Raw genomic sequence first — 25503 nt, 5'->3', positions numbered from 1 at the left:
AAGTCTTCTTTCTCTTCATCAGCCGATGATGAGTCATTATAGTTTTTTTTTTTGACAAATGTAACTTATTTTTTACACATCTTTTCAACTTACTCCGATTATTTTGTACTATGCTTGATTTTAGTGTTTTGTTCTTGGTCTTTGATTATTGGTCTCATCAATGTATTTGATCATTTTGCTACTATTTGATTATCGGTCTTTGATTATTTTGCTACTATTTCAATGACTATTTTTGCATTGCTACTGTTCTTGGTCTTTGATTATTTTGCTACTATTTCAATGACTGTTTTTGCATTACTACTGTTCTTGGTCTTTGATTATTGGTTTTTGATTATCGGTCTTTGATTATTTTGCTACTATTTCAATGACAGTTTTTGCATTGCTACTGTTCTTGGTCTTTGATTATCGGTATGTGATTATTTTGCTACTATTTCAATGACTATTTTTGCATTGACTCTAATGATCAATGTATCTAATTTACCATGACACATCATATTATCCGAAATTCAAAACACCTAAGAAAAAATTTCGTTGCTCTGAGGCTGGTTCTTACTGTCTAAGCAATAGTTGATGGCTCGTTGGCTTCCTTGTTTTTTTTTTTTTTTCCAATCTCATTGCAACTATGTCATAACTCTTGTTTGGTTCCCAAGTTGTTCTTGTTTGGTTTACTCTAGTTTGATTGCAAGTAGTGGTTCATAAAGTAGTGGTTTGCAAGTACTTTGTTGATGTGATTGACATTAGTATTCACGTCAATAGTACACTAATCACTTTATTTCACTAGGTGGGGTTTCTAAGGTGTATTAATTACCCTAGGTACAACTAAACTTGACCTACCCATCACATAGAATGTCAATACCTTCTCTTCTCCATAAATGAGACCTCTTTTCCTTACAACTACGAGGCCTCATCTTCACCACACCATTGTTGGTAAGTCCTTCCCCCCTCCCTCTCTTTTCTTATCACATCTCCTGTTACTTTCATTTTTTTCTTTATATTATTACTTAATATCTATTTATTGATTGTCATAGTGTTCAACTTATTAGAGAACAAGCGAAGCTTCACATTTCCTCTTTCTATTGTACATAAGGTGGTACTCTTCTTTGTCTCAATTTTCTTTTCTTTTGTGTCTTTCTTGGTAGTATTTTCCTTTCTTTGCTTATTATTGTCTTTATTTGTACTATTTGCCTCACTATTTTCTTGTTTATTTATATGGTTGGTAAATTTAAAATCTTTTCCTTCATGTGTTGTAGGTCGGGTGGAATCTAATCCATACTATCAAATTTCATCCTCTATATTTGAAGTGTTTGTTGATACAAAAACTTAAATTCTTAAAATAATTTAGTTATATATTAATTATGCTTTTGCAATTATTTTATTACAACAATTTCCATTCTTAAAAGGCTTGATTTTCTTCCTAAATACTTGTGTTTTCATCACATTTTTCTTTTTATTTTCATTTAAAACTCAAGATTTGATCCAGAGCCTAAAATTAAACCTACTTTAATCAAGACTATTTTATTAAGAATGCAAACAAAAATTTTTATTGATAAATGTGCCTAGACATATACATGAAGGTGCTCTTCTGACGATTCATATGAACATGACCTATCACAAGATGAGCTTGATGGAATCTAAGGTAGTAAAAGAAAACATTATGGATATCTAGGGTAGTAAGAGAAAGCTTTATGGATATCATCAATCTGGTTTTACGAATGTAATGGACTTTGCAAATGACCATGAAGCCCATTGTTGAATGACATGCAAGGTTGTCAATGAACTTAATGATATTCCAGAACTATAAATCCAACAATGCCTAACAACTATTTTCATCACCTACTTTTCTATCTAAAGTAGATTATAATATTTTTTTACTATTTCATGGACATAAATAAGATTTGATTTTCTTTTTTCACTATTTGTGAAATTTCTCTATTGACATACATTAATGTGTTGGGTAATAATTAATATCCTTTGAAGAGAATGAAATTGTATTTATCATATCATCACAAAGTTTGATATCACATCTTATTCAAATTGGTGGAACGAATTTAGGTTTGTAAAAATATGATATTTCATGAAAAATAAAATCCAAAATGGATTATTATAACCCAAACTATAATAACCTACACACCTAATACAAACTATTATAACATTTTATAATAACCATTATTACTCACATAACAACCCAAACACATTTTATAATAACCATTATTACATAACTAATACTCTAAAAAGGAAAAAAAGATTGTAAACTTGTAAATTAATTTAGTTCTTTTTATAAATAATAAGATCACTTAATTGACCTAACTTGATGTTCAATGCAACATATTGTTTTAAATCCTTTGTTTTGCCAAATCAACCATCTTTAAATCAACCGTCTTTATAGTATTTAGAGTCATTTGGGACAAGGATTCTAAAACTACAATAACCACCTCCCACTACAATAAACAAATTTTACTATTTACTATGATTTTTTCTATTTTACTTCCATTAATTTTTTATTCTTTGCTTACTATAATTTAAATAGTTAATACATGCTAATAATCTACACCCTTTAAAAGATAATCCCTAACCAATAACCCTAACTATATTATTTGTCTATGCAAAAAATACATTGACATTGTGAATCTCAAAATGCTCAATTATAGCTGAAAATTGATCATGATGTTCTTAAATTTGCATTACTTGATTATGATATCATACGTGCTTTCAAATCATGGTTGATGATTGGACGGGATGGCATTCACTCTTTTGTTTCTTCTGGTTTTGAAGATGGCAGGGCCTGTTAACTTACTGTCTAAGGATTATGCCAATATATTTTGTTTGGTATTTATAAAATTCATTTTCAAATAAATATACATGATATTGCAAATTATAAATGAATATTACAGGTTCCATATCTGCCTTGGTCGTCAATAAAGACATCAAATTCTTAAGATTTTTACAGCATCTAAACTTCATGTATACCTACAACAATTACAACCCAGATTGATATCATACCAATTATGTTCAAGGGTTGGTCGTTTCTCGTTTCTCATCTGCAGCCAAAAGCATAAAAGAAACTATGAATCTCAAAATGCCAGATTAACGATGAAAATTGATGCAAAGTAATGTACAGATATCCCGTATCCCAACAAAGTTGTGAACAAATTTCTATTATTTTCAAGATCAAGAGCAGGAAGGCCAGGATCAACCTCTCCTGAAACCTCCACAACCTGGATTGTTCCAACAGGAAACGCTTGGCGCACTACATAAATCACAAATCCACAGTTAATATCAACAAGGATTCGCACAAATTGAAGGATAAAGTCGCTTTATTTATGTTAAAGAAACATTCTAACAAATATGCAGATTTGCAAATCAACTTCTGTAACACAAAAACACTTTCACTAAGCTAAATAAAGAAAAGATAGTGTATGATCAAAGAATAATTCTAAAGTTTAAAATAAAATAGTTTAAAAAGTTGGAAATGAATAAAAATTTCGCTGCTTAAAATTTGAAGGATACCACATAGAATGATAGATTCCCCCAATCGTGTTCAGTAGCTCAATATAGGCACCGTGCAAAAGGTTGTTTGTTGGAAGATTAAAGTACAAACACCCGTGTCTGAATTTAATGCCAATTCAAACCCTAATTATACAAAATTTCTTTCCATACAATTTCAAAAACCTAAAAAAAATATCCAAAATTGCAGATGACGGGGTTAAAATTTAAAGAATGTCGACCGGACATTGTATCTTGAAACGATTAAGTTTCAAGGATCTTCTTCCGGTAACTAAATATCGGCTCCATGCGGCAGACGGATCGCCATTAAAACGGCGCCTGCTGCTGACTCGATGATAGAGCCAATTCAGAATAACCCATTTCATCGAAATGTTAAAATAGAAAGAAAAACAGCTTACGATTCAAGAACTCAAACGCATCTCTCCGATTGAAGGTGAAGAGAGTAAAAATAAGAAAAAACCGGAAACAAATTTGAAGAAGAAGTAGGAGAAAATCGTTGCAGGGATGATAATTGAAAACCTGCGATTCAGCAAAAATTTATAGACGGGATTCATGATGAACCCTAAATTTCTGCTTACGAATTTACCGAAAAGACCAGAGATCTTCGATTGGAGAGGAAAGCCCATTGGGCGAGGCCCAAATTAATTGGATTGGGCTTTTAGTAGTCTCAGCCCAGACGAATGCGACATGTCGTTTCTACGTAGAGCCAATAGCGTGCCACGTCAACAGACGACGTCGGTAAGTAGGAATAATACCGATTTGCGGATTTTAGAATTGTTCATTTCGGTTGTATCGGAAGTTCTGAATCTTGATCCGTGGCAATGGCCGCCGTGAGCCGAGCTTCCACTCGCATCCCTCATCTGCTTGCTGCACGGGGAGCTTTTTCTCTTCATACCACAGCTCCGGCTTTGTCTTCTTCATCGACTGCCTCTCCGACGCCGTATACGAGGCCGCTGCCTCCTTCGGCTTCGTCCCCGACGGGTCTTCCGAAGGCGGCTGAGTATGTCATCTCGAAGGTTGATGACCTTATGAACTGGGCTCGCCGTGGTTCTATCTGGCCCATGACTTTCGGCCTTGCTTGTTGCGCCGTTGAAATGATGCACACTGGTGCTGCCCGCTATGACCTCGATCGCTTCGGTGTCATCTTCCGTCCTAGCCCTAGGCAATCTGATTGTATGATTGTCGCCGGTACCCTCACCAACAAGATGGCCCCAGCTCTTCGCAAGTTAGTTTTCTCTCTCTCTCTCTCTCTCTAATACAAGAAATTTGTTGATCCCAGAATTCTTGGACCTGACTGGATAATTGACTAAACTACTAGATTGACGGAAAACTTCATATTGAGATCGAAGTTCAAAATTGTATAATTTTTTAGGTTATGGAGTTATTCCTTTTTGTCAATTGTTCCCGGCCTGTAGGTCGTAGTGCGCACTATTTTGGCCATCTAAACTTGTGAAGATATTCTTCCTGTGTGTAATGTTCATAATATGTTTATCTTTTCTGAAAATGGTTTGTTATCTAAAAGGTCAAAGGCTTATGCCATTTTAATTATCTACTGAATTTTATTATTTCTTGGGTCAAACTAATTTCGATTATACGTATTGATTTTCATGAATAAAATGCTTCAGCCTCTATGTTGATGGATTTTTGGGGAGGTTCCTCTTCTTCATTTTGAAAAACGGGTTGATTACTTTTGATATGTTGGATTATTGAGTTGTGTAATGCAAATTGAGAAATTTATCTCTTTAATTCCTTTTGTTTACCTCTACATTCATGTTATATATCTTCATGAATTTTCACTCATCGCATGACTTCCATGGTTTACAAGGAAAATTTATGAAGTAATCATCAAACTAGTTCTTGTACAGAGTTTTTTCGCTTCATCATCTTGGCATGATGTGTGAAGAATGCATGCTCTTTGGGTTGAGTAATCATGATTTCTCGGACAATAAGCCATCTGTTTATATCTGTTCTTTATATGTCCGAGTGGTTAATGTGTTAATGAAGAATGTGACTATTTTGTTTGTTTTGAAGATGTCCCTTCTCCTTATTTTGTTAATCTATGAATTTGAAATGTGCATCATAGTAAGACTTCCTAATTCTGAAATATGTCAAGAAAGTATGCATGTGGCGTCTTTGAAAGTCTGACAAGAATTTCTGGAGTCATTTCACATAAGTAGCTAACTTCTTAATAAGGTCAACTGGAAAAGAAATTCTTTGCCATTCTTTTCTAATCTTAGTTCTGGTTTTTATACATGCTGTTTATTAGCCACAAGATAATTTCCTTTTCCACTGTCCAACTTTAGTTTTTGAAATTGTGTTTCATCTATCCACATTTTTGGTTATATTATTTTAGTACTTTTTCATTAGGTCCATGGAATTATATGATGTGGATAAGAGGTGTTCACGCTAGCTAAGAACACATTGGAGATGAAGTCAGTTGCGTGGTAGCACTATAAATTAAATGAACACTTTTGAGTTTGTAGATTAAGAAGTTACATTAGGTCCATGGAATTATATGAATGAGGCGTTTATGCTAGCTAAGAACACATTGGAGGTGAAGTCAGCTGGCGTAGTAGCACTATATATTAAATGCACACTTTTAAGTTTGTAGATTAACCGATTGAGAAGTTACTGTACTATTGGAAGAGGATAGACCCCATGATATCCAAAGGTAGAATAGGAGCCCATTCTTAGGGTATACAAAAAGAACCCATTCAAAGGGCATACAAAAGGTGTTTCCAATTTGCATTGAGGAAAGAAAAACTATGACTATATAGCGGGTAAATCTTTGCACCAAAAAAAGCATTATGAATGAAAGTATCAACAATATCCTTAGTTGTCTTGCTCTTATCCTGGAAGATTCTAGAATGTCTTTGATCCAAATCTTCCACAAAATAGCACAAATAATGCTTAACCAAAATGATCTTTGGTGGGTTGATCTAATTGTCAGTAAGGCCAAATGTAAATAATATACGATTTAGAAGGGATGAGTACAAGTTATTGTGGCAATCTACGTATGATTTAATATATTTAGTTTTTCTTGGTTTCTAAATGTAATAGGATCAAGTGATTCTCACACAATAACAGTTAAGGTGTGTCCAAGCTAGCCAAGACACTTGTTGAAATATAGAAATAAAAAATTGAATTTTATAAAGTAGCTTGCACTAGGCTTCTATGTATGAATTTCTGTTTATTGAGGAAAATGGAACTAAAGCCTAGCCCTAGAGGAATACACCAATTTAGATGTACCCTCACGTTGGAGATCTTACTGTTTAATCTTAATGGGTAAAAATGAAGTTTTAATGTGACCAAGGGATCTCTAAATTCTATACATGAGAATTTTCTTATAGAAAAGAATAATGATATAAGAATGTGAGTCACAATGATATGCAAATTTCTTTGAACTTTTGGTCTCATTTATATGGTGGTATTGCTTGTAATTGCGGTAGATTAGGAAGTCCTTTATTTTGAATGAAATAAGGCTCTCATGTTTTCTTCTCTCAAAATAACTCTTTATACCTAGGAGGGGTGTAGTGGCTAGTAACGTTGTTTTTTCAGGATATTAAGCTATTTCCTAAAAATATCTCAGCGAATGGGATATTGGTGCATGAATTTGAGAAATGCGATATAGACTAAAATCCAAATAAAAAATCTTGAAGTGTGTACATGGTATTTGAGTTTCAAATATTTGACTGACTCATTTGGGAAATGCCTAATGGATGCTATAGAAGCAAATCAAAACCTGTTTTCTTATCAAATGCATTAAACTTTTTGACAGATTATTATTGGGAAAGGAATGTTTCCACATATCTGCAATGTGGTAGGTATACTGAGGTCAAATACAACCACCATCTCTTATTTGTATTTATGTGTCAATGTTAATGACTGTTGCTGCTATGGCGATTTTTTCTTTGTTTAAGAGTCCCATCAATGTTCAACCTGAATGCTCCATACCTCAAGCTTGAAACTCAAACTTCCTGCTGGTGGTTAGTGAACCAGTATCTTTGTTGAAAATGCTACTATATCCGAGTTTTGATTTTCTTCTAAGTTTAGGGAATCCCTTGATTGTTACATTGAAGACCAATTTAGTCATATAAATAGGTTAGAACACCACCTGATTTATTCATTCTTTTCAATGAAACTTGAAGAATGACTGTACATAGTATATTGTTTCTGTAATATGTATGGTTCTTCAACAAAAATTGTGCCTTTTAACCCCAAGGATGACCAATTAACCATGGTGGTAAAGGCCTTGGATTCATACAAATTTTACTTAGGACCTGTCGGACATTAACTAAATCACAAGCTTTTATTGCTAGGCCTTAGTTCTCAACTTTAAGAGGCTGTGTTGTGGGATTAACGATATCTATGATAACAACAATGAAAGTGAGCTTATCCATCGATTGGGAGATGAACAATCAGCCCTTGTCAGTCTGGCTGCGTGTTTGATCCTTTTATGTTTCTGTACATAGAATCCAGGTCACAAATAAGAATGGTGAGGATTACTTGTAGTCCATCTTGGTTCTGACATCCCTTTTACGACAAAGGAGATTATGGAATCCTCTGAACTAGGTTGAGAACTTTTTGTCTGTCTGAAGTTCTTAATAGTCCAATTTGGGTTTTATAGCTGAACTCTGTAACTTCCTCTTATGGTATTTGACGAATCATTTCACACGCCCAAAGCTATGCTGAATATTTGTTCTCTGCAGGGTTTATGATCAAATGCCAGAACCACGATGGGTTATATCCATGGGAAGCTGCGCAAATGGTGGTGGATACTATCACTACTCATACTCGGTTGTTCGGGGTTGTGATCGGATTGTCCCTGTTGATATCTACGTTCCTGGTTGCCCTCCAACTGCTGAGGCATTACTTTATGGAATTCTTCAGTTGCAAAAGAAGATCAACAGACGCAAAGATTTCCTCCAGTGGTGGACCAAGTGAGACCATCCATCCAACTCAGGTATTGGTCGTTGGTGGATGCTTCAGACTATAATAAGATGTATTACGATGTTTGTGGAAATGTAATAGAAGGTTATGAGTGATGTTTAAATAAGACCCCATGACTGATCCTCCTTGATGATATTTTTTTTCTTTCCTTTTTTCCTGTTAATCTCCCCATGTTATCTGGAGCCTGTTCATGATAAAGAATTATGTCTCTTTTCAACTTTGGAGTTTACTCAGACTTCTGAGATTTTCAACTCAGTTTGATATCTTTTGATTTATTGATAATGCCATTCAACTTCTCCTTCCAAATTTCATTTCCTTAATTTCCTAATTCCTTCTACAATTTATAGTCTAAAATGGCTTTCTATCAACAATCTTTTTATTAATTCTGGTGAAAGAAATCAATTTATACTGTCAGTAATATGAATTCTGTTTTAAAACTTCTTTTAGATGTATAATGTAATAGTAGACAGATAATGTTGTAGTTAAATAGATAATTTTATTAATATGAGTTTTTAAAATTAATTATGTGATAATTTTATGAATCAATATTGAAAGGTGTAAATTCATTTACTTATAAAATATTATGATTTAAACCAATACAATTATTTGTCTAAAATTTTAATTAATACACCTTACTAAAGTTTAGAGGGGTAGATGGATAATTTCTGTTGATTATTTGTTAATGTTTAGTATTTTTTTTTAAACGTACGTTGTTTCACGTGCTCTCTTTAATTTATCTTAACAGCCCATCATTATTATTTTTTATTATTAATAGTCGAAGATTCTTTCATCCAAAATCTTGTGTTCTTTCTAATGTTATTATTTTCAATCACTTCAAATTACTTATTTATCTTGACTTTTATCGAGCATTAATATAACTTAAGATAGTTGTGATTATAATCATATCGAACACATGATGTGTATGTACAAAAGAGAGAGTAACAAATATACGTTGAATATGTTAGATAATCGATGAGACATTTGTTCTGAGTGATTTTACATCTCCTCATCTCTTTTTAACTAGATGATTAGAATTAAAACAAACAAGAGTTCAAAAATTTAAATCTCCATTCTAAATGTCATTTTCAGAAAAGGACAAAAAAATAAAAAGGTCTATTGTACGGATAATTAGGCAACAAGATTATATCCAATTATTTTGAAATTTATGTCAGTTTCTAACCGATGATTAGTTGGCTTGATAAGAAAATCTTTTGATGAAAAAGCAATTTGTCAGCTTTCGCCATTAACGTTTTGCTTCAAATATTTTTTTCGTTTTCTGGTTTATGGTTATGAATGATATTATGAGATTTAATGGAAGCAAGCTTTGTGGATTGGTATTTAGACAAAACCAATTGTAGAAGACGATAATGGAGAACCCAATGTTACATCAATGAAATGATTAGTAGGTAAAAATTAAGATTGATAGTGTGATTAGAAAGGAATGGAGGGAAGATTTGTTTAATTTTGCTAATATTATTTTTAATTCGTTGCGAATTCAAAATGATGATACCATTTTCCCTCCTTTTCCGAAGGTTTATTCAAAACCCGAGTATCTAGGGTTTCAATACTCTTCTACTGTATACAGCTCTCCACGTCTTTCGCCATTCTTCTTCACTACCAAATCCTCTTTCACTGCTCCAAAAACCCACCTCTCAGATACAACTTCCATTTCATTCTGTTATTTCAAAATGAATGAAAGCCGATCGCAGCTCCTTCTACTTCCAAACCAGCTTGACCCTTATGGGTTAATGCTTTCAGAATCAATCGAACGGTTTTTCGATGAATATCGAAAAGGGGTTACTGATTTCTCTAGTTTCATTCCCATTTTCTCTCGTTTGCTCAGAAATTTGCCCGACCCACCGGTGGCCGTTGTCTGGTTTTACTCTGCTTTGACGTTTCACACCGCTAAATCCGCAGCTAGAGGTTCTTCGGAGAAGCTGCTGGCAGTTAAGGATTTATTCCAACTTCTTGTTTCTTGCACGGCGTCGTCCTGTGCCTCGAAAAGAATCGCGGTGCTGGCCCCGGTTGTTTACTGTCTGTTTGATTTAGTTGTCGAGAAGAAAACGTCCAAGGAAGAGGCTGAGAATTTGATCGACGGGGTTGTTAGTTATATCAGTATTTGCTGTGGTCAAGAGTCCGAGGAGGACGGTTGTTCCTTGGGGTTTGGTCCTTATTTTCTGGATTTGGCCCGTGTCTGGATGGTGGACAAACCTGGAGAAGATTTGAAGGGGTTTCTCCCTCTTGTTAGCCATGAAATTTGTCAAGGTATCAGTATCAACGGTGGGGTGGGCTACTTTGCTGGGATCGTTATGTTTGAAGCCTTTTTGTTTAGGCTGTGCTTGAAATTTTCCTCTCGGATGTCAATGGTAGAACTGCAAAATGAACTCCACAGCCGGGCGGTCCAAATGATTGCTGGGTTTCGTAGCTGTCACTTCTATGGTAAGATTTGATGTTGATATTCATTCTTTTAAAGTCACGAGACTGTTAGATAACCTGGATTTTCTACAATTTGTTCCTCGGACCTCTTATATTTGTTTAGTAAAGCATGTTAAGTACTTAGTAGCCTCTCTTTTGACCTTCACATAGACACAACACAGAAATCTAATTCCATCATCAGACAACTGAGGAGATCGTATCATTCTCTATCTAGTATAAGTATCTTCAGTTTATCTGCTTTGATTTTGGTATACATTAACTGGATGCTCTGTTCAATTATCCACCATATATACTTCAGTGGACATATTGGATGCATGCAAACTAGGCATGAAGTGCAATCTGTAAACATTGCTAGAAGTGAAGAACAGGGATGGCAGGAACATATTCTCTCTTGGGAATCATATAATTGAACCGATTGTGCTATGTTCACAAACAAATATAATTCTGAAAGTAGTATCTCTCTTGTATGTGAGGTATAAAATAAAAATTCCAATGGCTTTTGCGTGCACGTTCATTATGTTTTCAGGGCTTCTCTTGTTCGTATTCCCTCTACATATCTGGATGACCAAGCCTTTTCTTAGCTGTGCTCTAATTGCATCCGATCTTTTCTCCTATTATCAATGACTCTGGGTGCTTGTAATCTGAAATCTGTTGGTGCATATCAGATATTTTCCTCAGGATGCTGCTGCAGTCAGTTTTGCCAACTACCTATTTGTTGGTCAGTATTTTCTTCTTTTATATTGTTGTGTACCATGTTTGTAGTATAATTATTTGAGGCAGTAGTATTCCTACTTCTAGATTGATGGCTTTCCCTTATGAGATGTAGTTTGAGGTTCTGCAACTCTGCTACTATCCATCAGATACACCATACACGCCCATGGTGGCTTAAGCTTGATCAGATACATCTTTGGAAGTAATATTGCTTATTCATCTTGATGTGGTAAAGGGAATAAAGCTTTGATTTTATTGAACTGTTTCTTCTGTAGGGTTCTGCAGATGAAGTTCTTCTGCGAGAAGTATTATATGATGCTGCGATGATACCAGAGTACCCATTCCTTAAACTTCAATTTGGAACTGAACGACCTGTTGCCGATTTAAGAACTATTTGTTTGAATTGGTTATTTGTTGCTGATAATGGTATTCGATCCTTTAGGTATAACAAATCCTAGACGTTAGCTATAGTATCTGAATTCTTAATCTGAACTTAGCAATACATGTGATGTAATGCAGTAGAAATTTACAATGTGCACATTCTGATTGGTGCAGAGACACTGGAAATCTGACTAAGGCTATGTCCTACATAAATGCCTTCCGCAATTCTTGTTGGCCCTCTCAGTTGATCAATTGGATCAGAAACCAGCCAGGCTTCAGCGAGAGGATGAGTCAACCAAACATCTCCACACCCACGGCTCTTATTGGTTAGTTTCTAAACATGTACATTGACTTGTGATTCTATGACAATAATTTTTTCTAATGTGATGACAATTTTCACGTGCTTCTCTTAATGATAATGAAGATATAGTTTGAAGAACACCAAGGTCACATTAACGTTGTCAACACAATTGTTATGTTTTGAACTTTCATAAAGAATTGATTGTAATCCATGTATATTGTGAGTCATGTTGTGTTTGCTGGGACGACATTGGAACTTGGCTGGGCATTATCTGCCAATATGTAAGAAAAAATTTCCATCATTTTAAGAATGATGTGAGGTCCAACAACATTAAATAACTCTTTATGAGAGGAAAAATCATAATATAAATATAGGAAGTATATACTATAAGAACATTAGAAAAATTTTTCCCTATATATGTGTGATGTTATTTTGTGATGGCTAACGGTTAATTGATTTAACTTCAGAATGGCTTCTGGTATTAGAAGATCAAGGGGTGAGAGTGTTCGACCATTTGAACTCCAAGCTCAGAGCCAGAGAAATCATTTGCAAGTCAGGAGCTGAGTTTCTACAACCAGCAAAAATTTCAGATGGCAAGAACCTAGATGTTAATTTCTTTAACAATGCCACAAATGTGATGGATGAGGATGCCTCTGTTGGTGACTTTGACATGGTTGATTCAATGGCTACAGCAGCAGTACAAGCAACATCCATCACCTTAAATGGAAATGGGTTTGAAAATGGAAGAAAAAGGAAGGAATGCATGAATGACAAAGGGGACATGAGGGTAAAGTTCCTTAGGCAACATCTCCATGACAATCCACTCAGAGAGAAATCTTTGCCACTGGTTTGATTTAGGAATCCATCCCTTCACTGACGCTACCCTGAAGTTATATATATAATATATAAAATAGACATTGTCTGTAACAAAATCTATTATACTATGGAGGAATTTTGTGCCTGCTCTCTGCAGCCAGCCTCTCGGCTTTTTACATTTTCATTTTGTCAGGCAATACGGTCTTGAGTTTAGATTCGTCAAATCGATTGTGTAAACTTTTACATATAGATTTGATCAGATGATATCCAAGGCAAGGCCAGTAGGTAGGTTGTAAACGATGGAAGATTTGCCATTATACATATGGTGTTGAAGAACCCTCTTCTTTTCTTTCCTTTTTGAGATCAACATGACGTAGGAGCAAGAGATTATCAGGTAAGTGAGTTGACAAGTACTTTCAGGTGGATCGACTCATTGAAAAAGAAAGGCAAACGAAGAACTTGAAAAATTAAATGCAACTTCAAATTTGACAAAAAAGAGTCTGAGGACTCAAAAGGCTTTTTGTGATACCTTAGCTCATGAACTGAAAAGATAATATTTTTATGTAAGTTTTTAATAATGAAGTTCAAAGGTCACATGTTTCCTATGGTTTGCTCACAAGCAATCCCCACGATTCTTTTATCTTCCAGTCTCTGTCATTGAAAATCCAAAACTTAGGGATTCACAAATAGTATTTTTAAAAAAATGATTTTTTTTTTAAAAAAAATTTCAATGTACGCTTTTTAAAGTAATTTCAGAACAAAAACGTATATATTATTTTCTTTCAAAAGTGCTTTCTCATTAGAACGTGTGGGTAAATAAATACACATAAATATAAGAATCAAAGTCCAGAACAATAATACATCTTTATTAGGAGGAGAGAAACCATCAAAATAATTAAAAAGGGGTGGTTGAAAAAAGTCAACTATGGATTGTTTTTCAAGTGACACAATCTTATGATAAGAACAAGAAAATAATTTCCCTTAATAAGCAAATAATCCAATAATGAACTTGTGATGATTATCAAAGTGCGCAATTGCATGTGAAAAGCATCTTTAGTACATTGCTTTTGCCTTATGGAAAGGATCCATACTATATTTATTATCACACATTTAATTTTATTTAACCCGAACTATATACATATATAAATATATCCCAACTAGATTTTACTTTTATTTAATAAGCCATTAAATGTAGTTAGCTAATTGACTCAACATTTTGTTTCAATATATTTCCAGATATAAATCTGAAAATCAAGAAAATCCAATATGGAGAAAAAACCATATATTATAAATAACACACTCATGATAAAATTAATAATATTTCTATGCAAATTTGTATTATTCTAGGCAATATACTCATTCAATTAATCTCATCTAACAACAAATCTGACTCTATACTATTTGAGGTTGTATATAAAAAAATGTATATTTTTTTAGCTTCATATGTAAAGTTAAAAAATCTCGATTTCTTAATCGAAGAGGATATATGCTTTAAACCGATAATGAAATTAACTTTGAAATCCTCATTTTCAAAGTAAAAATTATGAAATTGAAGTTGATTATTTAAAAGTTTCCCACAATAAGATTTAGAAGGAAAAAAAAATAAAAAATAAAGAAAGAAAAAAAAAAACCCATCAAAGCTTTTATTGAAACGTCAATTAAGACAATATTTGTCGAAAATATATATTATAATCTGAATCATATCATCTCTTATAATTCTCCCAACCAATCCATTATCGGCCGACCCAATAAATTAGAACAAGCTAAAAATCAAATTCAACTTGCAAAAAACATACCGCCCCACCACTAATCATCATACAAACATTTTTTTTTTAATAAAAAAGTCCAGTCCCATCAACCGTCGGCAGAGTATCCGCCGCCGCCACTCCTATTCATGTTCATGCAGAGAGGCTGTGGCAACTCCCGCAAGTTTTTGAAGATTCAATTTGATGACGGTGTCGACAAACATTTTGGTGTCCTCGCCGGTGTTCCCTTCCGGTATGTCGACGATGTACGACTCCAAAACGACTGTGTAAACTTTGCCGTCTTTGTTGAACTCGTTCACCGACGTCACTGATCGGTAGTTGTTCAGCCGGTGCTCTCCTCCGACCACCCTGAAGCTTAAAATATGCTTCTCATCGTCCAAAATTTCTAGCCTTTCTGTGCTTGTCGATGCCGGTAGGCCGGAGACCACCGTCACCTCTCTGATGCTTCCGACCCCGCCATCCCCTGCTGTTTAAAACACAACAATAAATTTATCACGATTTTGAAATAATTATAATCACTTTTTTCAAAGCTTTTGAGTAAGTCTATGATTTAATAGTAATTAATATAAACGGTATGAAAATCTTGTTTCAAGAGCTTTTGAGTAAGTATGATTTAATAATGTTTTCAAAAAAATAAACCAAGTTTAAAAAAAAAACGTTTTCTGAAAAAAAAAAATATTTTTAAAATTGGCTAGAAAAAAATCTTAATTAAAAAAAAAACAATCATAAATTTTAAGAATATAGAATCTAAATTAATTTTGAAATATTAAATTCAATGTTGGGAGGATGATTTAAACACGATATAGAAATAAACATTCTTACCATTCTTGTAAATTATGACCTAATTTGGGCATTCCCTTGGTTAAGTTTTGAAGCAAAATAAACAAAAAATTTGATAAGATGAAGAGCACTTAGGTATATTTGAAATGTATATACTTAAGTGCTTTATAAGAAAATTAAAAAAAATGTATATTTTTAAGCACTTGAAAAGTCGTGAAAGTTTAAAAAAAACGTACCCGACATATTGCAACTTTTGATGAAGTGTTTATACTTTTGGGGATTATCAAAGCTGCGAACAAAGGGCCAGACAGCGTCGAGAGGAGCATCGATGCGTTGGGTAATGAGGGAAGTGGTGGTGTTAGGAGAAGCTTCAAATTTGTGGTAAGTTTGAATGAGGGGTTCAAGTTCTTGGTATTCCTCTGCCTCTAGTCCTTGTACCAGTGACGTTTTCTTCGCCGCCATTGATCACATCAATTTTACATCTATTCTATTTCTAATCTTTCTCTAACCATTTCAATGACGTACAAACAACAACGGCAATTTTTTGGGATCTGAATGCAATGCGAATGGATCTCTATATATAGTCTCTCCTAAACCAGGACACAAACACACATCAAACAACTAGATGCATGCGGGACCCACTTTCTTTTTATTTGGACAACTCTGCCCTTGGCATTTCCCCTTACTTTTATTATTCTACTCAATTTTTTTAAAAATAAAAAATTTCTTTTTCCTTAAGTTGACTTCTTACTGTATGGAGAACTGAATTAGTTGTTATAATAATATGGATTATAATAGTTTAAATTATAGGTTATAATAGTCTGTGTTTGAAATATATACTATTTTAGTCTAAATTACAAATAAGGAGAGATGATGATTATAAAATAGTATACATCGTAGACATTGAAGGTTTTTAAATAGTTATATTATAACTAAGTGTAAGTTATAATAATTGAAACCTTAACCATTATAACGAGAGTTCTCAATATTAAGTAGGCTATAATATGCCACTTCATCCATTTTCTTAAAAAAAAAAAAAAAACAAAAAACTAACCTCGAACTACTTTGAATCCACTTTCTAAATGCTTACAAAGATGTTTTTAAAGCCAAAAAAATAAAAAAGAAAAAAAAATAAAAGAAAAAAAAATTGTTTCTGAACATTTAGAAAATCATTTAACATACCCTAAATTGGTCTAGAAGTTAAATCTCTTTTCAAGGTTGTTGGTAAAGTTTGTTGATATCAGAGTTTACTTGCCTCTATTGTAGAATTAGTCAATAGCTTAAGAGATGTTTATATAATGCTATAAAAGAATAATGGAAGTTATAAATATATTAATGCATATGGTTGTGCTAATAATATTATAATCCATTGACTATGAATGCAAAATAACTGTTAGGTTTGAGTGACAATTGAGTCTCCAATAGGATCATTTTCTTGTTCAATTCATTAGTAATAATAATATAGATATATAAAATACCATGGATTGAACTCATATCCAAATATTTATATTAGGGGAGAGAATTGGTTGAAACAATGAGATAGTGCAAGTTGAACTAAGGTCAATCTTTTTTTAAAAAACTAATGTCAATGTCAATCTTTTTTTAAGAACTAATGTCAATCTTTATCAACTTAAATTCTAATTCTACTCTCAACTCTTCTAAACCTTGAGCTAAAATTAAAATTAATTTTTCTAGAATCTAAACCTTGAGCTAAAATTAAAATTAATTTTTCTAGAATCCAATATATGTATTGTTGATTAGTCCATTCGTTAGGATATATGAATTATTATTATTATTTTTTTCCATTTCTCTCTAATCAAAACATCATGATGTTACATTTAAATTATACAAAAAAAAAAAAGGATTCTTAATTTGTGTAAGTAATGTTTTTTTTTACATGATTAGCTAATTAGTTATGATTATCATAACGTACAAACTGAGTGTTTGTATTTGATGGCGATTCAACGAACCTGAGACATATTCATGAAAGAGGCTGCTTAGACAAGCAACTTTGTATGTTTTAATGAGTAAGACAAGACTAAGAGTCATTTAAATTTGGGTCTTACCGAGGTAGTAGCAGCAGCAACAGCAGCAACAATAACAATAACACAACTCATATTTGGGTTTTGACCCCCAACATAACACAACCATTGTTATTTATCAATCAAATCTTCATAACGATTTATTCAACTTTGCTGCACACATCTACCTAGCTAGCTGTCATGTGGGGGATCAAAAAAGTTCACAATTTTCTGCAGATTATAAATGCTATGCCTCATAAAAGCTCCCATTTTTCAATGCCCTAAAGACATCTGGCTCAAAAATAAGATTTTTCTATATAGTCTCGAATAATGAAATTGAGCCTGTTAATCTCACAAACTTGCATATAAAAATTATACTATATAAACCTATTGTGATACACAATTCAAACACAGCTGTGTGGATTCAGACTTTTCAGACAAAAATTGCATAATTTCATAAAAATCATAAAAAGAGAGAGAAAGAGGAAGGGCTAAAATGTAAAAGGAGCAGTGGTAAACGTTGGAAAGGCAAAGCTGGAGATTCGTGGATCATGTGAAATGTATAACAAACTCCTGCGTGATCTTAACTCCTCTTTGCAGGATTCCTCACACTTTAACCTCAAAAAATAAACAAGAAAAGAAAAGGATAGAAAGAATATAAATACAATGAGATTTAAAATGACTATTAATAAAGTTAGATGTTTGATATGATAGAGGATACTGATAATGGTTTAAATTGATCATCCAGCACTTGGTTTCTTGTATCAATCAAAAAGAAGAAGAAAAAGATAAGAGACAGCTTTAAACATGGTGTGGTTTGTAATCCAGAAACTTCTGGTTCAGTCTCAAAACACAGCCGGGGCTTGATGACTTTGACCATAACAGTTTTACAAGAACAAAGCTTAGTTTCTTATTCTAACATATCTCATTCTCAAGTAGGTTTGATTACAATTGTGTTTTAAGATTTTGTGTGTTGGGGATTATTAGATAGAAAAATGGGAAAGTGGGGTCAAGGGACAGTCTGGAGGAAACCCAAGAGTGAAGAAAAGAGTTGGAGTTGGTGGGAGTTGAGAAGAGGCATTGGACGAAGGAGTAAAAAGGAAAGGGCTTGGTGTTGGTGTTAGTGTCGGTGCTTACATAAGCCATTGGGGATGAGACATCAATCTCGGGCTTATAATGTCTGCCTTTCTCTGCCTCCAATCAAACTCAATGCTGCTTTTGTCCTCACTCATCCCACTAGGACTTGGGTTTTCCCGTCGACTTGCCTTGGATTTCACCCATCCTACCCTTTACCCTTTTACCCTATTATTATATTCAGCCTCAACCTCTAGCACACTGATTTCCTTCAGTTTCTTTTCATACTTGTCAAAGGATATCTGGCTCACCGCTAGAGTTTTTTCTTTTCTTCTTTCTCTTTTCGTCTTTAAATTGATATATCAAACTCATCTCACGAGAAAACTCTTCATTTTACAGGTTGTTTAAAGTTTCACTCTTCAAAAGATTTAATTTCACGAAACATATAATATCTGATTGTACTACACAGTTCCACACCAAAAAAAAAAAACTTCAAGTCATTGTCTTGAAATAAATCCTCATCGTAAATAATCAGTTAGTCAAGGAATGATCTAATCCAACAAAGAAGAAGATTCATAAAATTTTAATATCTTAAACAGATATCTTTGAGTTCAAACCCGTTTGCACGAAGTTTCCTAACATTTCTTTTTACCTATCTTCGTACCACAAGACCAACACATAGTGACTACTCTAATGTTATGAAATTTATCTTCTATTATCTTACATGCTAACCAGAAATCCTCTAAACATAGATCATAAGAACTTAGATGATCTAAACAGTATTAAACAAAGAAAAAAGTCATTGACCTCCAACAGTCACTTGATGCGTATTTGTATTAAGAAAATCAACAAAACAACTGTTAGATTGTTTAGTTCAATATCACATTATCTTAAAAGTTCAAGAAATTCAAACGATTTGATTTGTCAATTTCCATGATTTTAAAGAGGCAGATTTTTAAGCCAATTTATATTTATGCTCAATTAATGATGTTGAGGTGATACTGACCAAACTCTTATTCTGTTATTCACATCCAATTTCCATTCCAGATAACCAAAGGCAAAGAGAGTTTGAAAGAACAGTACAACTGTTGTCAGGTTCTCTAATCAAAGGGTTTATCTATGTTCCTGTCCTTGTGATCATTCCTAACCACTGTTGGAATTTTAATGACTAGAGTCAAACTTTTGGTGACCAGGCAACCTTGTAGTCCAGTCTTTGACAAGCTGACATTATGGAGCTGATGTTTAAACATTATTCACATGGGACTATCAAAATAGGTAAGTGATATTTTCTCTACCAATACGTGCTTTATGATGACCGTTTGAGAACCGAATGATGGAGAATTGAAGATCCGTGGATTTGAGATGAGTGGGTGTGAGAGATGAACAGAGGTTTTGTTCAATGTGAGGTTTTAGAGCTCTTTGTTTATCGCTCTTGTATCACTGAGTGATTGGGGAAGACGATTGTCTTAAGTATGCTAGGAATACAGAACGCTAATTTTGCTAGCTCTAGCTCCTTAAGAGAGTGCCTCTAAATTTCTTGTATATCTACTGTGAAAATCAGAATGAGACTTGAAAGTGTGAGTGGATGTAACCTTTTATTTGATTGAACTACCATAAGATTGTGTGTTCTGTCTCAATTCTTTTGATTACTGATTGTTTTGCAGAGGCTTCAGTTTTTAACAAATAATTACCAAAGTACAAGCCACAATAATATCTCCTTTCATGGGAGGACATATATATATATATATATTTCTGGAACACAGTTCTGCTCCAAACTTTATACATATTCATACAAGACATGTGATTACAGAAAAGGCGTGCCAAATGGTTCATGCTACAGACTTAATAAGACAGGAAAACAAAGTAGCTCACTTGGTGACTAGGTTCTGCCTGGAGAGCTTTCTGTATCAATTAAACTTTGCTTCGAGAGATTTTCGATTGAATCAGCAATGACTTTAGCGCTAGATTTCATGTAACCGCCTGAAAGTGAAATTTAAAAATTATCGGTTAATAAACATTACTCCAGTAGACTAACAATGCAGTCAGCAAAAAATCAAATGGCAAAAGATAAAGTTGATCGACTGAGGTGCTATGAAATGGCAAAAGTAACCTGTTATTTGAGCAATCTCTAATCATATCATAATGCTTCTATTTCCTACCACTCAAGGTTTTGGGTACAAACTTCTTATCTTTACAGATTTTCCACGACTTTTTTTCCCCATCGACAAGAACTTTTCTTCATGAGAATACTCTTTTACCATTATCGATATAAAGTTTCATACCACCAAGATTTTATAGTTGGCAAGAAAATAATTTTCGTTGATATAAATGTTATACTCAAACTCTTAGTCATTTAAATCTCAAGATACCACCCAAGTTATGATTTCAGAGTTGCAAAAAACGGTACAATGATGAAATTAACTTCAATGCTGATGGATAAACATACCTTACAATATTAAGAATCAAAGTTGAGTGAAAATGAGAAAGATGGAAATTCGTTTTGATAAGAGGCCTTCTAAATAAAAAAGGTATGTAATAATTATTTAAAAATGAAATTAAATAGGCTCCAATAAGATATTTTACCACTTGATCAAAGAGTTAAAAGATAGTATTAAATAAAACGGATGGACGAGTATAATTTTTATATTTTACAAGAGAGAAGGGTCAAGCATAATACAAAAGGTGCATATTCAATAAACTTCATTGACATGTTCAGGGAAAGGACCGGATGTCAGCATCACAATGGGAACGTTCCTCGCACGAGCAAATCTGAAAACCTTTTCATCTCTCTTAGCTATTCCCTCAGCACTAATCTGCAAATTAGTGTATATGTCCAACATGACAACCGACAAACTTTTTACCCTAACTAGAAAGGGAGCAAGATAAATCAAATTCTTGTGGAACCAATTTGGGGGACACAGTTACCTTTAACAAGCCCAGAGGATCTCCATCTAGAATATCAGTCCCAGCATTGTAAACAATTAATTCTGGATCGTACGAAGTGGCAGCAACCTACCATTAACATGGTGAAAATTAGCAGAGAGTTGGTAAACAATTAAATTGCTCATTTTCCAACATAGGCAAATGTTATAAACCAGATGCAGAGTGGAAGAGTAGAAGATTATGTTGCATAAAACTTGAAACCCTCAAAGGGTAAAAGGCTAGGAGAAGTTTCAATAATTTGTCCAATGAAGTAATATATTTTTTAGCAATGATAAACCGAACATTCAATGTGAGAAGATGTAACAAAGAAACATAGGTACATGATAAACAATTAGATTAAAAAATGAATTTAAGGAAAGCTACCCAACCTCGAGTGCTTCATCTAATTTCTTCAAGTATTCACTTGTTGTGGTCCCACTCTGCATGAGAAAATGAATCCATGAAACAAGCAGGAAACATGAGAAACAAATAGAATATATTTCCATAACAAGCTTTACTTACAACTACTTCAACTTTCTGATCAATGCATCTTCTAGCCTCATGATCCTGACATACGCACACATACACACACACACACAGAGTCAAACAGAACTTCAATGCTCGATTAAAATGGAACTAGGGACTTTGAAAATGAGATGAAAATATAAAATTGGAAGCACTTAAGAAAAAACTAACAAGAGGGCAAACAGAAAACAGCAGAATCAATAATTTCATCCAGAGACGGTGTATGGAATATCAGAGCAACTTACAAATGGATATATTCCAGGATTGAACATATCAAGAATATATACTCGTCCTGCTAGTATAGATAAAACCATTAGGATTCCCAAAGAGAGCCAATTAAAAGCTATTACTCGAAAAATAAATTGCCATACTATCATAGGCAAAATCCATTTCATGGCCATTTCCTTGATGGGCATCAAGATCAACAATCATTACCCTGCAAATGTTGAATATCACTAGGATCATAATGCTTAATTACCACAATTACATGCTATGCAACAAAACTCAGCACTGTATGAGTTGCTTTAGGTCATCATGGTGCAAGTTTATGCACAGTATACCTCGATATATTTAGCTGAACAAAGGCATAATGTATACACAGAGAAATATCTGCATACACACAAAATCCCCCTCCTTGTTCTGCAGAACAATGGTGAAAACCACCTCCTACATTGATGGCCCATCCTCTCTCTTTTGCTACTTTTCCAGCTAATATGCTCCCTCCAACCTGCAGCAGCATACAGCAATTACAACCCATTTCAAATTTGACATGAAAGAAGGGAGAGGAAATAATTTGAGATGAACCATATAATTCACCTGGTTACGGAATGGACGTTGAACTTTCTCCTCAACAACACAATGAGGAAACAATGCAACAGGAGGAACCTATATTGTAGTAGTTCAGATCTATCAAAATTGAAAAGACTACAACCAGCAATTGAATCTAGGAAAGGGAAAAATAATTCGACTCAATGCATATTCAACCTTTTAAAAATGAAACATCTGAGGCTTTCATATATTACAATTCTCACCATGTCTTTGGAAAAGGGACTTCAACTTAAAATTCTAAACAAGTATGCCTATGACCCGTACCTTAGCATAGACTGAAGTCTCACTCCCAAGAAGAAACAAGTAACTAGTTACCTTCATGGCGGATAATGGTTAACAAAGCCAAATTATACCACAAGAGCAACAAGATGACTCACAAAGCCAGAGGATATGCCGAAATACCTCAATAATCTTAGCAACATTTGAACTGTTCTTCAGACTATCCAAATATGATTCGGAATGAACCTGGTCAAATATTACCAGTGAGAACATGTTTCATTGTCCAATTACCAAAATTCGTGAATTAGTTTAGTCTTCTCACATGAATAATAATTAGAAAGATATGCCTTTTCAATTATACTTCAAATAAGCAGTTGCACTACAGGTTCGTGATCTTTGCAATTTGATAATTCATGGAGAAAAAGACAGAGGGAGAGCGCGAATGTACCAAACTACTCATAGCACGTGCATATAAAGTTAAAAGAAAAAGTGGAATCTAAAAACACACCACAAGAAGATCATTCTTCTTAGCTTCGAAAGGCTCAATGATTTGATCTTTCCTTAAAACTCCAGCGGCAATAAGGAATTGGCATACACGACCCCATTTCTTCGAATCAAATGGATGCCTACAGACAGGATTTCCAAGTTAAAACTTACCAACTTAAAAAGATAGAATTTTAGAATTGTGAAGAAAACTTAACAAGACCCCCATGAATCCTGAATATCGCATGATTGAGAACACAAACAAAGCAGTAAAGAGATGAACAAACAAAAAATATCTAACTATCAATCAAACGTCACGATGAATGAGTTTTAAACAATCTGAACTAAAATAAAATAGAAAAAAATAAAGCGTCAGTTACTTACAACTTCTCTATTCCAAGAAATGAGATGTCGTACGATGACGAATATATCACCGGAACCTGTTTTCACCAGAATCCAGAAATACACATGAGTGCAGGCGACACCTGGAATAAGCTTACATGCACACCGAGATTAACCAAAAATTACTCCAGTACCTTTGAAGAAGGAACATCAAAATACAACTTGCTGGAGAGAATTCGGTCCCTTCGAACAGTTTCCCCATCGTTCGCATTCGGAGACAGCGAAGAGGACATGCCCCGAGTGAAGAAATTGGAATAGCAGAAAACAAAACGGAAGTATGGCCGAGAGAGCTCGATTGTGGCCACAACTGAAAAGGAGTAAATGATCAGCTGCGTAAGTTCGTGGCTGAGTCGGTTAGAGTTGGGATTCTGGGGCGGTGAATCCGTATGCCTCGGGATCAATAACTTGGATTTGATCAAACGAAGTATAGATTGGGTCCATTCGGACACAGGATTTTGTTTGGAATTTTCGAGAGAGAATCAGCTCAGAAGGATGTTCAATCGGTCTGAAGGATAAGACATTTTCGCCGATGACCAATCGGACGGTTATCAGTGATTTGTTGCCGTGAGACCATGGACAACGCACTTGTACTGCTTTTGACAACATACGGTTATTTTTGTTCATGTACTTGTAATCATTTCTAGCTAAAATTTATTCAAGCAACTCTTTTTCAGTGGAGCAACCAATGGATGGGAAATTGAATATCCGCTAGATGGTCGTTTATAATGATCACTCGGATTTTAAATTCATTACGGTATTTACCACAAATTTTTAATAAAGTATTTGTCATAGCACTAGATTGCACTACTAATAAAGTATATTGTCATAGCACTAGATTGCACCACGCACATCATTAATAAAGATTAAGAACAACAAGCACAAGGAGAGAGTGAAGAGGAGCACAAGTGAAGGAGGGAAAATGAGTGTGACCGCAAGAGAGTAAGAAAAGAATCCTAACTTGTGAGAACTACAAATAGATTATTTGAATGCGAATGCAAGTGCAAGGGAATAATGAAGAACAAAGAGCGCTAGGAAGAAATGAAGAGCACCCTTAACATGTGAGGGCACTAATATGTTAGATTGTCATATTAGATTGTTTGAATATATGCAAATGTAAGAGAGAAATGAAGAACACCACTATCATATTAGATTGGTGGAATGAGAGTACGAGCATAAAAAATAAAAAAAATAATAATTGAGTAATGCAAGTGCAAAAGAGGAATGAGGAGCGCCAATAAGAGAGAGGAGAGCCCTAACAAAATATTCTCAATTCTCTAAAATAAATAGGTCCAATTTGATAATCATTAAATTTTTTATTCTTTATTTTTGAGATAAGTGAAAATTATAATAGAAAAATTGAGAATAAACCCCACAAAAAGAAAAC

At 34.0% G+C, this 25503-nt stretch overlaps 4 protein-coding genes and 1 long non-coding RNA gene across 15 annotated transcripts; 2 read left to right on the top strand and 3 right to left on the bottom strand.

The window, feature by feature from the left end:
* Positions 1-2790: 2790 nt before the first annotated feature.
* On the bottom strand, positions 2791-4093 carry LOC120085812. 2 transcript variants are annotated; one of them, XR_005484035.1, is made up of 3 exons: positions 3903-4075; positions 3195-3247; positions 2791-3038 (listed from the first exon to the last, which is right to left on the bottom strand). It is a non-coding gene; the product is annotated as an uncharacterized LOC120085812 (long non-coding RNA). The 2 variants fall into 2 exon arrangements; XR_005484034.1 differs by having other exon boundaries at positions 3195-4093.
* A 179-nt stretch (positions 4094-4272) lies between these two features.
* LOC120085810 (NADH dehydrogenase [ubiquinone] iron-sulfur protein 7, mitochondrial) lies at positions 4273-8760 on the top strand. Its single transcript, XM_039042008.1, has 2 exons — positions 4273-4729; positions 8214-8760. The coding sequence occupies exons 1-2, from the start codon at positions 4326-4328 to the stop codon at positions 8446-8448; spliced, it is 639 nt and encodes a 212-aa protein (XP_038897936.1). The 5' UTR covers positions 4273-4325; the 3' UTR covers positions 8449-8760.
* Positions 8761-9862: 1102 nt separating this feature from the next.
* On the top strand, positions 9863-13435 carry LOC120084423. Its single transcript, XM_039040201.1, has 5 exons — positions 9863-10893; positions 11556-11608; positions 11877-12043; positions 12157-12308; positions 12751-13435. The coding sequence occupies exons 1-5, from the start codon at positions 10143-10145 to the stop codon at positions 13134-13136; spliced, it is 1509 nt and encodes a 502-aa protein (XP_038896129.1). The 5' UTR covers positions 9863-10142; the 3' UTR covers positions 13137-13435.
* A 1305-nt stretch (positions 13436-14740) lies between these two features.
* LOC120086292 (abscisic acid receptor PYL2) lies at positions 14741-16210 on the bottom strand. 2 transcript variants are annotated; one of them, XM_039042852.1, is made up of 2 exons: positions 15882-16210; positions 14741-15331 (listed from the first exon to the last, which is right to left on the bottom strand). In XM_039042852.1, the coding sequence occupies exons 1-2, from the start codon at positions 16105-16107 to the stop codon at positions 14988-14990; spliced, it is 570 nt and encodes a 189-aa protein (XP_038898780.1). In that variant the 5' UTR covers positions 16108-16210; the 3' UTR covers positions 14741-14987. The 2 variants fall into 2 exon arrangements, with proteins under 2 accessions (XP_038898780.1, XP_038898782.1); XM_039042854.1 differs by having other exon boundaries at positions 14741-15328.
* Positions 16211-17986: 1776 nt separating this feature from the next.
* LOC120087141 (histone deacetylase 2) lies at positions 17987-24774 on the bottom strand. 9 transcript variants are annotated; one of them, XR_005484441.1, is made up of 15 exons: positions 24254-24771; positions 24102-24157; positions 23743-23860; positions 23418-23480; positions 23280-23330; positions 23004-23072; positions 22748-22914; positions 22559-22623; positions 22433-22479; positions 22185-22229; positions 22052-22102; positions 21666-21752; positions 21449-21553; positions 20613-20720; positions 17991-18284 (listed from the first exon to the last, which is right to left on the bottom strand). XR_005484441.1 is itself a non-coding variant. In XM_039044042.1 (14 exons), exons 1-14 carry the CDS (start codon positions 24350-24352, stop codon positions 20709-20711), a joined length of 1035 nt encoding a protein of 344 aa, XP_038899970.1. In that variant the 5' UTR covers positions 24353-24771; the 3' UTR covers positions 20437-20708. The 9 variants fall into 9 exon arrangements, 5 of the variants coding, with proteins under 5 accessions (XP_038899970.1, XP_038899968.1, XP_038899966.1 ...); XR_005484442.1 differs by having other exon boundaries at positions 17992-18277; XR_005484443.1 differs by lacking the exon at positions 21449-21553 and having other exon boundaries at positions 17987-18284; positions 24254-24774.
* Positions 24775-25503: the final 729 nt, after the last annotated feature.

The sequence above is a fragment of the Benincasa hispida genome, chromosome 9 (assembly GCF_009727055.1).
Source record: "Benincasa hispida cultivar B227 chromosome 9, ASM972705v1, whole genome shotgun sequence".
Taxonomy (NCBI): Eukaryota; Viridiplantae; Streptophyta; class Magnoliopsida; order Cucurbitales; family Cucurbitaceae; genus Benincasa; species Benincasa hispida.
Note: the sequence above shows the minus strand (reverse complement) of the source record. Positions and strands in the feature narration are given on the sequence as shown.

Bases quoted from the DNA above. Each gene is read 5' to 3' on its own strand.
- LOC120085810 (XM_039042008.1), top strand. From the start codon at position 4,326: ATGGCCGCCGTGAGCCGAGCTTCCACTCGCATCCCTCATCTGCTTGCT. The intron at 4,730-8,213 runs GTTAGTTTTCTC...TGTTCTCTGCAG, and splicing joins ATGGCCCCAGCTCTTCGCAA to GGTTTATGATCAAATGCCAG.
- LOC120087141 (XM_039044038.1), bottom strand. From the start codon at position 24,352: ATGTCCTCTTCGCTGTCTCCGAATGCGAACGATGGGGAAACTGTTCGA. The intron at 24,158-24,253 runs GTACTGGAGTAA...TGGTGAAAACAG, and splicing joins TTGATGTTCCTTCTTCAAAG to GTTCCGGTGATATATTCGTC. The intron at 22,103-22,184 runs GTAAGTAAAGCT...TTTCTCATGCAG, and splicing joins ATCAGAAAGTTGAAGTAGTT to AGTGGGACCACAACAAGTGA.
- LOC120086292 (XM_039042852.1), bottom strand. From the start codon at position 16,107: ATGGCGGCGAAGAAAACGTCACTGGTACAAGGACTAGAGGCAGAGGAA. The intron at 15,332-15,881 runs GTACGTTTTTTT...TGTTTTAAACAG, and splicing joins CAAAAGTTGCAATATGTCGG to CAGGGGATGGCGGGGTCGGA.
- LOC120084423 (XM_039040201.1), top strand. From the start codon at position 10,143: ATGAATGAAAGCCGATCGCAGCTCCTTCTACTTCCAAACCAGCTTGAC. The intron at 11,609-11,876 runs GTCAGTATTTTC...TTTCTTCTGTAG, and splicing joins TGCCAACTACCTATTTGTTG to GGTTCTGCAGATGAAGTTCT. The intron at 12,309-12,750 runs GTTAGTTTCTAA...ATTTAACTTCAG, and splicing joins CACACCCACGGCTCTTATTG to AATGGCTTCTGGTATTAGAA.